Source organism: Anguilla anguilla, chromosome 2 (genome assembly GCF_013347855.1).
Source record: "Anguilla anguilla isolate fAngAng1 chromosome 2, fAngAng1.pri, whole genome shotgun sequence".
Classification (NCBI taxonomy): Eukaryota; Metazoa; Chordata; class Actinopteri; order Anguilliformes; family Anguillidae; genus Anguilla; species Anguilla anguilla.
Window position 1 is genome coordinate 39,707,062 of NC_049202.1, and position 12,141 is coordinate 39,719,202.

Here is a 12,141-nt window from a genome sequence, read left to right on the forward strand (position 1 = left end):
AAGTACATACTGTACAAATAAAGCTACTATAAGGACCAACATTTATGTAGGGTAAATTTTTCATTAAATAAGTGCATCACCAAATGATATTACCATAAACCAGTGTTCGGTTGTGTTTGGTTTGGGTCAAATTGACCTGAAACTTTTATTAAAATAAGAATGGCCCTTGAGAGATGTATTTCATAATCACTGATTAAACCAGTGTAAGTTTGGTTCTTGTTTTGTGTTTCTATTTGTTGTTCATCATCTCTATTTGTTTAATGTCATTTTACCCTTGTGATTTCTTTGAATATAAATATCTAAATATGTAAAATAATCGAATGTCGATTCAAAACAATAAATATCAATAATCCATTGCATGAAAACATTGTTTTATCTAAATTTTTCACATATGAACATGATTTATGCCTCCCATACCTTCAATATAGTGGATTTTGTTTTCTTCTCAAAAATTTAATGACACTTTCATTGTTTTAAATGTGATCTAGCAGTGACAAATGGCATATTGTTTTTGTTTTTTTGTTTTTTTTTTTGGAATTGAGATAATATATTGAGTTTTTTTTCTAAGTCTGATTTCTAAGTTCTCTCTGTGCAGTTCCAACTACATATGATCAGCAACCGGTTGGTTAGTCAGTCAACTCTTGGGTGTTAATGGCATATTGGATCACAACTCTTATTCACAGACTATCCAAATGTTTCATTGAGTTAATTGTGAAGTGTGATGCAAACAAATCTTATTGATTAATCAAAGGTTCTGTTTCATGCTGCCTATATTTCTAAGTCTTTTAATGGCATTTATTTTTAATCTAGCAGGACATATCTCTGCAGTGCTTGGAGAGTATTCTTGAGGACCGCATTCATATGTTTTAAGATAACTGCATGCTTTTCTGATTTTGTTGATATAATTACATAAATTTATTTATATTCTCATAGATTCACATTTTTGTCCCATTAAGGTAAGTCTCACAGTACCTATTTAGAAAGGATGGCTTACTTGGACAGTGTTGCTACACAGTGTATCTAAACTGCCATTCAGGGAAAGAGCCTTTAGCCTCTAAATTCTGGGCTGACTTGTGTGAAATGCGGCCTTCAGTCTTGAGTCTTCGACGGTGTTCATAGTCTTTGAAATTGCGTTGGATGTTGAGATCTTCAGAAGCTCACGGGCAGGCGAGAGATGCCAGGTAGCTGGGCTGTAACAGTGACTGCCCTGGTCTCTACAGTCTATTTCCAGCTCAAGTCAATCCAATGAATCAGAACATGCATTTTTGCCATTTCTTTGTGTTGACCCAATAGCCATGCAAGGAAATAAATTTTACGAGCCACTTTTAAATAACAGAGGACACTTTATTTGTTCAATTCTTAAAGCTTTGAAACAACCACATGGTGTCATACAGGAGAAGAATGCATTTGGCAAGGAGAGTTACAGTGTACAGGGCCGCAGGCAGGGGGCACCACTGAGCCAGAGGTGTCTGGTCATGCTGGCCGGCCGTGAGGGGGAGAGGAGTCTCTGAGGGATTCTCAGCACTGCTGCACCAGGGGAATTCCTGTACATCCGAGTGACATCACACACCACTCTGGGGACAGGGCACCAATCAAAAAAGCAACAAACATTTTTTGTACATTTCCAAATACTTTAGGACCGAGTGACTGTGACACTTCCTAGTTACACTACTGTGGTTTGATTATTAGACTCTCCCAAGATCAAACAAGGGAATTATGACAGGATCCCATCTACTGTTAACACCCAACACCAAAAGAGGTTCTGCCGGGCTATTTTTCTTAATCATAGAGGATGGCAAGCTAACTGATGGAATATCATGCAGAAGGGTAAACATACTATAAGCCAGAAGCAGACTGCCAGAGAATAAAAAACTCTCTGAGACTTGTCTGAGGCAGATATAATACACTGTCACCATTCCTCAATCCCTTGTCACCCCTCCCCCCCACATATCTCTTCTCTCTCAGGCTCTCAGTGAAGCTATATTTACCCATGGTCACTCTTTCATAGCTGGGGCACTCACTCACCAACACTCACTCACTTCTGTCGCATGCTTTCATACACACTAAAGTCCACAGAATCTTGGGATACATCTTGCAGTTGGCTTCAGTTTTTGCCATTATGCTGTACAGATTATTCCCCGCATATCAACATGCTCTGCTGTATTCACAGATCAGAATGTCATCTGAACACCCCCCCCCCCAACACAGATGACATGCATCCAAGGACAGCCGCACACAGCAAGACATAAGTGCACATGAGTCAACTATTAGACAACCTCAGTGAACTAGCACACTAACACACCAGTAATTTTCTCCTATGTGCTCATCTGGTGGCAACTCTCAAAACAAGAACGTGTTTCTATTCCTAACTTCACTGATGTCAAACTTAAAAATGTAGAAAAACCAAAGAAAATGGCACTTCTGCCAAAAGAAAGGTGAAGACAATGCAGGAATATCCTACACAAATGTCTAAATCATTTGTGCAAATGACAAATGACAAAACTGCCTGGTTTCCTCTCTCTCTCTCGCTCTCTCTCTCGCTCTCTCACACACACACACACACACACACAGACACACCTCCTACCAAGACCATCAGGCACAAACGTGTTTGACAGGGCAGGACTTAAAATATGAGGTAAAACTGGTCAGTGACAGACAGCATCATACTACAGGTATGTGGCACACAATGAACGCACACAAAGTAAACATATATGCTGCAAAGTGCAAAAAAAGGTCTATTGGCCTCCCTCACCCACTCCACATAACTTGCTCACACAGTTGGTATCCCTGACCTCCAAACCAGACCAGTTCTCATTACAGCAGCCTTTTTGTTTCCCTTTCTGTCTCAACTCCATTCCTCCCTTGACTTTTCAGTTTCCTTCTAAATGTCTTCTCTCGGGTCCTTTCAAATTTGTGCCCCAACACCTGTAAATGTATGTCTCTCCTTTTTCGTAGGAACAGAAAGGCCGTCCAGGTGAATGTGAATTAAATGAATAGATTTGTTAACCCCTCACCCACCACTCCGAAGAACTAAAAAACAAACAGAGCAAATCAGTGAATAAAGCACAAATGGTCATAAGCATTAAAACAATAATCACAACAAACATTAGAATAATGAAACCAAAACCATTCAAAAAAAAAAAAAGAAAGAAAAAAAAGGCAGCAATAGAATTCAAGCAAAAGTAGGTTGCTCACCCTATATTGGCAATATGACAGTGGGTGATTTCAGAACACAAGATTGATGGCTGCCCTCTACTGTCTGCATTCAGAAGTGCAGCTCAAGGACCAAATAAGGCCAAATTCCAGCACCCCAGTCTATTTCACTTGGAAATCCACGCTTAAAAAGTACTCCTATCCAAAATAGCTATTTTTTGATACTTCACCTCAATCCACTCCTTTCCCTTCCTCTCTAGCTTACCTAAGAAACAAATCCAGGTATCCTTATTATAAAATATGGGCAAGCAATTTGAACAATTATACATGGGAGAGCAACTGAGCATGTTTTTGAATGCTAAACCCTCCACTGCATACAGTAAATACTGGTCATCTGCTATCCACAAAAGTCACCCTCATGTTGACATTTCTGCATAGTGGATCATCAATGCCATAATTGTAGCACCCAATCAGTTTAGAGCATTGTAAAATCCTTTCCAACCGAGACAGTTATACATCCGGTCTGCCTCTTTTGGCTGAATGCAGATGAGAGCGAGACCAGAAAGCGATGCAGTCCACTGGGATCAGACAGTCTCTGTGCATCTGGAAAACTGTGCAGAGAGAAATCAAATAACAACCATTTGAAAAACACTGTGTGGCTAACCGGGGCTCTGTTGGACCCGTCTCTACAAGGCAAAGCTTAGTGAATGCAATGTTTCAATAAAGCCAAAATACATACAAATCTCAAAACAAGAAATAAAATGAATTGTACACCCATGGAATGCAATACACAGCAGAGAAAAGTGCAGGTTGCGATGAAGACTGAGCTCTGTCCCCTTCTGGTGCCAGCTGCCCTGATTTGAGGAGTGCACAGGAAGAGGGGGGGTTGTGTGGCTGGGCTCTTCCTACTCCAGCTTGACCCCAGTCTTCTCTGTGTTGAGTAGGTGCAGGCTGTCATCTATTAAGAAACTGAGGTGAAGAGGAAGAGAGGTAAAAAAGGGTCATTGAGACAGAGTAGATATTACGCGCACACACACACACACACACATTTTATTTCTTTATTTAGGTCCACATTTATAAAATACATCATAAGGGCCCAAATATATTTCAGTTGCTGTCTGATGTCTTTCACATGAGTAACAGAAAGCATACCAGTAGGGATAATGAACATCTTTCATCTTTAGAGCAAAGGCACGCGTGCTTGCACCTGCAGCTAGGCTCCAGCCGCCATCTTGCACACACACACACATACACACACACACTGTCAGTGCTGGGCCCCTCACCTATAGAAGAGGAAGTGGACGGGCACGGTGCTGAGGTGCCAGACAGCGTGAGCGTCCAGCACCCATAAGAGTGGGGGGAAGTCCAGCAGCTCCAGCAGGGCCAGGCCATGCAGCAGCAGCACCACCGCCCCGCACTTCCACCAGTATGGGAGCGTGCGCCGGTTTTGCCAGCACCAGCACAGCCACCACAGCAGGTTCACCATTCCTGGGAGAGTGCAGGAGAGGGAAAATCAAGAAGAAAACCACTGAGAACCACAGCTACAAACAGGCGTGCACATGAGCGCAAACACATATGGACATAAGGCAGTACCGTAATCAAAAAGAGCCAAAGTCTACCTTCCCCCATTACTTCCACATTATCTCCCACATTCTTACCAATGGTGGCGTTGGCAGCCATGTTGTAGCCATAGTCAAAACTGACAAAGGTGAGATAGGAAACATGGGAGGTGAAGACTAGGATGAGCAGCACTCCCACTACGCTGGACACCCCCGGCCTGCGTAGCCCTAATGTCCTAAGGGAGCGAACAGGAGGAACAAATTAAAAGGAAAGGAGAAGAAAAGAGCTAAAAGCATGACAGTTATATATCAGGGCTTCATTAGCACTAAACAAGCGATATCCATCACACAGCAAACAGGTCTTCCAGAGGGCACATAACAAGGAGCGTAATATGCCCAAACTTTAAATCTAAAACTAAAAAAGGATCCACCAGCTAGAACATCAATTATAAAAAAAAACTGGCACTGGTTACAACAAAGCATTCAAACATTATTAATAGACAGGTATGATCACTGCTTACCTAACACAGCACAAGTAGATGGAGTAGAGAATGACTGCAGAGGCGCAGAAGTAGTCCATTTTCTGCACAGGAACAGAGACGCACAACTGACTCAAACATAACATGGCCATGCAGTGTTAATTATTAGCAGCATCGCCACACTCCACCAGCTCATGGCTGCACAACCATTTTGACCTTAAATACTTGATCATTCTTTGCCAGGAGGAACCGAAGGAAATTACACAAAGGACATGGATAAAAGTGAAAAGGATTTTTTTTCAAAAAGGGAATAGATATTTCAGGTTTTTTTCATTCATGCCTGGTTGGGCAAGTTGGTAATACTTTTCTAATAACATTTAGCTAACATATGCATTTCCTGGCATCATCAAATATTTTAAAAATGAACAATTAATTGAAAAAGCATACATGAAGAGTAATTGAATGAAGAGTAATTGAATGAAGCATTCAATTGTGATATTTAATCTACTACAAATAATAAATATTTATGTAAATACAAGAAAATCTTGGAGATAAGAAACCCTTCTGGAATGGGGGCCATTCGTAAGCCTGCAATGTTTGTAACTCAAAGTCAAAATAGCTTAACCTACATCAACTTTGAATCATTTATTGAAATAGTGCATAGTATTAATCTTGCTTTTTTTAGCCTAGCCTTTTAATCTAGAATTTTTAATATAAGTATCTTTTAAAGTTAAATAACCATAATCAAACTAATAAAAGCAAGATCTCAAAAGAGCATTATGTTCTTTCTAGTTGGGTTTTGAAAGCTGCAACATACTGTAAGATGGAGCTAATAGGTTAATAAATAGTGGGACAACTGCTAGCAAAACCTCTACCCATCTTGCATTCTCAAAAATGAAAACATAATAAACAAACTTCTGTCATAAAAAGCTCAGCAAATGTGTCAATTACAAGGAGACCTACAATTTTGAAAAATAAAAGCATGTGAATGAGACGTAACAAAGTCCTAAGCAGGCATTGGATGGTTCTTGCCATAGTAATAAAAGAATACTCAAAGGAACATTGAAAGGGAGCAGCACTCTATGAACTTGGAGGCAGCTTCCAATTACCCAGTTCAACTTAAACTCCTTCTAGCACTTTAAATTAATAAATTAATCAGGCAATGTGTCCATAAACATGACAAATCACGTTTTATAGTATAGTGCCATGAACAAGAATTTGCCTCCTTCCTGATTTCCTCTATTATTACATATTTATCAAACAGAATAGTTTTAGTTTCTGTAATATCAGACAAAGGGAAACTGAGTAAACATAAAACAGTTTCAAATTTATCATTTCATTTCTTTAATGAAAAAAGTTATCAAAGATCCATATCACCCATGTGAAAAAGTAATTTCCCCCTTAGTTAATCAACCAATTAACCAAATTTAATTGATAATTACATTCAGCTGATTGAACACAGCCAGGCTTGACTGCAACCACACTCATACTGAACCCTGCCATCAGAGTGAAGTTGCCATCAAGTTTCTACAAGCACGCTATGCCACAAAGGAAATTCCAGAAGAGATGATAAAAAAGTTATTGAAATACATCAGTCTGGAAAGGTTTACAAAGCCATTTCTAAGGCTCAGAGACTCCACCAAACGACAGAGAGAGCCATTATCTACAAATGGAGAACACTTGAAACAGTGTTTAATCTTCGCAGGAGTGGCCGGCCTGCCAAAGTTTATCCAAGGCTGCAGCATCAACTCATCCACAAAGTCAGAAAAGACCCCAGAGGATCTTCCAAAGAACTGCAGGCCTCTCTAACTTCAGCTAAGGACTGTCTCCATGACTCCACAATAAGAAAGACCCAGGGTAAAAATGGGGTTCATGGGAGAGTAGCAAGGCAGAAACCACTGCTAACCAAAAGAAAGATCAATGCTCAATGTCTCACATTTGCAAAAACGCACATGGATGATCCCCAAGCATTTTGAGTTTATGTTCCATGGACAAATGAGACAAAAGCGGAACTTTCTGGATGACACAGGTCCCAATATGTCTACCATAAGGCAAATACCACATTTCACAGTAAGAACATCATACCAACAGTCAAACATGGGGGTGGCAGTGTGACAGTGTGGGGATGCTTTGTTGCCTCAGGACCTGGATGATTTTCCAGTATTGAAGGAACCATGAATTCTGCTCCATGCCAGAAAATTGAAAAGGAGAATGTCCAGTCATCTGTCCTTGAGCTGTAGCTGAGACGTGACTGGGTTATGCAGCAAGACAATGATCCAAAACACAAAAGCAATTCCACATCTGAGTGGCTGAAAAGAAACAAAATGAAAGTTTCAGAGTGGCCGAGTCAAAGTTCAAGACTTGAACCCAATATGCTGTGGCAGGACCTGAAACAAGCAGTTCATCCTCAAGAATTTGTATGAATTAAAGTAGTTCTGTAAAGAAGAGTGGGCTAAAATTACTCCCCAGTGATGTGAAAAATGGAGATAAAATTATAGAAAGTTTTTGGTTGCAGTTATTGCAGGTTTTGGAACCAGTTATTAAGCTTAAGTGGGAAAAAACTTTTTTACATGGGTGATATGGGTGCTTGATAACTTTTTTCATTAAATAAATGAAATAATAACTTTAATAATGTTTTATGCTTACTCAGGTTCCCTTTGTCTAATATTACATTTTGTCTAAAATTCTGAAACCATTCAGCACATCAAATATGCAACAATAAGAAAGGGGAAATCAGGAAAGGGGCAAATACTTTTTCATGGCTGTATACAGGAAAAGGTACAGTTTTTTCCTTTTCTTTACACAGCTGGAATTTCCAGCTAACCACCCAAGATTGAATCTAGCTGGAACCAGCTTTTGCTCTAGTTAGATACCACCTGGAATTTAATGACTGTCTGTTGTCTGCACCAAGCTGGCCCACCAGCTGGAAATGGTTCTGCCAGCATGGTTGCTGTCTCTGTATCATCTTGTTGCCAGGTTGACCATCTCCAAAACCAGCTTAAAACCAGACTGGGACCATGCTGGAATTTCCACCAGGGTATGCCACTTCATTGGACACTAGCTCCCAATTAATTTATTTTAGATGGGCCCCACGTGCAGTTAGGCTATAGAGAGACATTTTCCATTTTTATTGGTGTAAAGTGTGGTCTCATTAACCAAAGTAACACCTGCTTCGTAACTTTTTTATTTTTTCCTTACCACACACAACTTGGCTTCCTGGCTTGCTTAGTGCTGCTAAACAGAGATTTCAAGGAATAAAAATTGTGAAACAAGATCAGGGAAGTGGCTTGGCAGTTTTACTTGTCAGACACCTAGTTTTGACTTCCGTGGACAAGAGTTACTGTCAAAGCCTCTATTTGTTTCCTTAAACTCTTTTGTCAGTTAAATGAAAGTGTCGTATTACACATTTTGCAGCAATTGCCTAATCATGTTTATAAAGCCCGTCTGAATTACCTCTGTGAGATAAGTGTCCCGGGTGTGGAACACTGTAGACCAGAACCAGGCATTCAAAGAGACCTGTGAGGCAGACAAAAAATAGGAAATGCTGGGAAATAATAATCACATTCTCACTCAAGCAATGCTCCCATACCCAATTTACTCTTGATGTAGCCTACTCCTTACTCTTTTTCCACATCCTTGAAAAAGAGTAAGGAGTCCTCCCATGTACATCCTCCTGTTATTTTCGACCCTCACAAGCATACACAGACATATGCACGCACACATGTGCAGGCACCGTACATACACAAGCACACAAGCACACACGGTCACACGCACGCACGCACCAAGGAGAAGGCGTTGATGGTGTGGTACATGGGGCTCTGGCGTGGCACAGTGCTGCGGTAACGCAGTAACATTAGCAGGCAGGCCAGGCCGTTCAGCAGTGAGGCCAGGGCAGACGCCGGCTCCTCAAAACACAGGAAGCGCACAAACGGCCACTGAGAGAGAAGGAGGAGGAGGAGGAGGAAGAAGAAGAGAAAGCGTTAATACAGTCAGAAAAAATCTCATTTATTTATTCAGTCAATGCTGCTTATTCATGAAGTGCATGAACTTGCAGAAAACTGTCAACTTTTTGTTTTTTTTCCCTCACTCTGTGCAGTTTTTCCAAAAGTTGGATGAATATCACTTTGAAATAATTAAATTTCAATATAAATACAATACCTGTGTTCTTGACCAGTGTTGAGCAGATTGAAGCTAATGCCACAGTACCGAAAAACCTTTAATTATTCCTTTTTTGGGGGGAATAAAACCTGTCTTATCTCTAGCAATGGGCTTTCAAATGTGACTTAGGGGCTGTGAAAAGCCATTGTTATTATAATTCAAAGTATTTACAAAATGGACAAACAGAGTCTAGGGTCTTTTTCTAGTAAGCTCATGATTTCAGTTTTGGCTCATTTTTGCGAGGTTACCACTTGAATGCATACAACTAGATAGAGAGAGATATGCACATTCTAAGCAGCAAGTAGCAGGCCATTAAAAGATTGAATACAATGTATTTAAGGGATGATCCTCCAACCTTCAACATATGGAGAAGTTCCCATTTTATTTTAAGAGTAGGATGTTAAGACCTTTTAATGTCCATCACTGAAAATACAATAATACTGTCAAAAAAGTGAAATGTCTTTAGTGAACCTATCAGAAGTAACAGCACACACAGGCAAGTTTTTCCCCAATCAATAATAAGGCCAGATGCTAAAATGGGAAGACAGTCATGAGAAAGGGAAAGGGGAAGCATGCATTTCCACTTTTAAGAAATTCAGAGAAACTTTCACACCTTGCCATGAAATTGAGGCACTCTGTACCCTTCGGCCTGGTACAACCCCACTGTGGTCCACATGCACTGGTAGCGGCAGTCATCGCGACACGTCCAGCCTGTCCAGGGAACAGCTATAATCACCCACTCATACACATATGCATTGACACACCAATATAAAACCAGGGAAAACATTTGTGATGCAGAAGATATTGATAAGCATGTATAGCCTACATTGGCACAGACAAACATACAAAGGCACCAACATCTATTAACACCGGTAGTGTACGCATTGAGACGCTGAGGCGCTTATGCATCAGAGCTCTGAGATGTTAATTTTTGATCTTACTCAGACAATGAATATCCTATGCGGACACACAATGACACCTGAAACAACTAACACACTACACCTGTCAAACAGTACCATATATACAGTACCAAACTTGTATTCAGAAGACAACGAGTCGCAAGCAATGGGGACATGACTTATCAGGAAGCCCTGGTAGTACTGACAAATCGGGACTGGATGCACTAATAATTTGAAGTGAGAGGTTCAGGCCAGCTTTTCACATTTGATCAGCTCATCCAAATAAACAGCCCACTGTCCAAAGCGACACATCCAACTTGCAAGCAGCTAGGCCTGCATCATTGCACTGTATTCCATGACTTTTTGTTCAAAAGGAATATCCACCAGCACCCAATACACCGCAACACTGCAACCATTATATAAACTGGACACATCAATGTTTGGATGAGTAAACTGTACAAATTCATGTTTTGATGAGGTTAACTAGTCTAAAATGTTGATACATGTCAGTATAAGGAGCAGGTCGTATTGACACCCAAAGCTGTGATAATCGTCATAAAGTGCACAATCATTGTAAGGTTAAGGTAAGCAAGCTAAAAACGTACGTACTATGTGGAGGGAGTGTATTAACATTCTTTTCGGAAACCACGGAATCTGATTGCCCCGAAAGTAAAACACTGTGCAGCACAAAAAGTTGTCAACATAAATCTGCTGACAGCCAATTTGCTATATCATTGACGTTGTATCGAGTTCGACAGCTAACTTTGTTCGCAAGAAAAAAGTTCATCCTCGACGCTTCCTATCTGGTCTGTTGGCAAGCTCATGAATAAGTTACAGAGACGTGCAACAACGCCTTCTGGGCAATGTCGTTTTTGCATTCGACCATACTGCCATCTAGTTAGCTTGCCAGCCATTTTTATTATGCATGCATCCAGCGAATTATATGCATTAGGTTGTAAACTGACAAACTGGTTTTAACAAACACTCCGCAAAATTTAAAAACAAGACTCGGGTTGTTAGCCCAGCAAGCTATGTGGCCATCATTCAGATTCCTGTAATTAAAGGTAGCGCAGACAGCAAGAACAGCTAGCTGGCTAATGTTAGATACCTCCAAATAACAGCGGCCTGATATCTCACCTGTTAGTGCCATATAACGTGGCTGAATGGACTGAAACCCTCTCAGTCGAGCCCCGGTGCAGTTTGTTCGGACACACTGCTTCACACAGTCTCTGTAAACCGGCTCCTTGTCGCCCTGAGACGCAATGACAGCGGCCGGGAACAGCAACAAAATGATGCTTGACAAGACGAAGTATGCAGCCGGACGAGATGGCAAGAACGAGGCCATGATCACTGTAGACCCGTCGTAGGCGGTACTGAAGCGAAGGCACAACAAGGCCGAATCGGCACCTCAGGCCATCGAGACCCAACAAGAAAACTCTTTCACCAGGACATTTCTTTTATTTTAATCGTACCGAGCACCTCTCTGGGTAGCCCGGTACAGTGGTAAATCGTACTCGCTCCTCCCCTTTAGCCAAACACCTGATCGTTACTAGGAAGCACCAATGAACTGTGGGAAGCACAAACGACCCGGAAATTGGAGTTGGTACCCAGTCAAAGATGGTGGATGAAATAACAAGATGCACATGTTATAATTTGACTGGCTAGCTACGTTGAGACTGAGCAGTGTTAATGTATGAATCTTATATGAATATTGAAGCAGCAGGGAAACCTGATTAAGGATGATGTAAACAAACAAGATAAGAGAGCAAAGTTGGTGTCAAATAAGATTTCAACTCTATTTTTCTTATTAGAATCGAATATAAAGCAAAAACAACAATTAATAATGGAAAACATAATAGCTAAACAATGGAGTTATTTAAACAGTTGATGTAT

General features: G+C 40.7%; 1 protein-coding gene across 2 annotated transcripts; it reads right to left on the minus strand.

Moving 5' to 3' along the window:
* Positions 1 to 1,323: 1,323 nt before the first annotated feature.
* On the minus strand, positions 1,324 to 11,838 carry pgap3 (post-GPI attachment to proteins phospholipase 3). 2 transcript variants are annotated; one of them, XM_035406228.1, is made up of 8 exons: positions 11,386 to 11,832; positions 9,963 to 10,060; positions 8,974 to 9,126; positions 8,645 to 8,707; positions 5,234 to 5,295; positions 4,812 to 4,948; positions 4,437 to 4,641; positions 1,324 to 4,122 (listed from the first exon to the last, which is right to left on the minus strand). In XM_035406228.1, exons 1-8 carry the CDS (start codon positions 11,591 to 11,593, stop codon positions 4,059 to 4,061), a joined length of 990 nt encoding a protein of 329 aa, XP_035262119.1. In that variant the 5' UTR covers positions 11,594 to 11,832; the 3' UTR covers positions 1,324 to 4,058. The 2 variants fall into 2 exon arrangements, with proteins under 2 accessions (XP_035262119.1, XP_035262120.1); XM_035406229.1 differs by lacking the exons at positions 1,324 to 4,122; positions 4,437 to 4,641; positions 4,812 to 4,948; positions 5,234 to 5,295 and adding an exon at positions 5,533 to 7,500 and having other exon boundaries at positions 11,386 to 11,838.
* Positions 11,839 to 12,141: the final 303 nt, after the last annotated feature.

Coding starts and splice junctions, on each gene's coding strand:
- pgap3 (XM_035406228.1), bottom strand. CDS start 11,593: ATGGCCTCGTTCTTGCCATCTCGTCCGGCTGCATACTTCGTCTTGTCA. Junction 10,061..11,385: donor ACGTTATATGGCACTAACAG/GTGAGATATCAG, acceptor TTCCCTGGACAG/GCTGGACGTGTCGCGATGAC. Junction 4,949..5,233: donor ATCTACTTGTGCTGTGTTAG/GTAAGCAGTGAT, acceptor TCGCTCCCTTAG/GACATTAGGGCTACGCAGGC.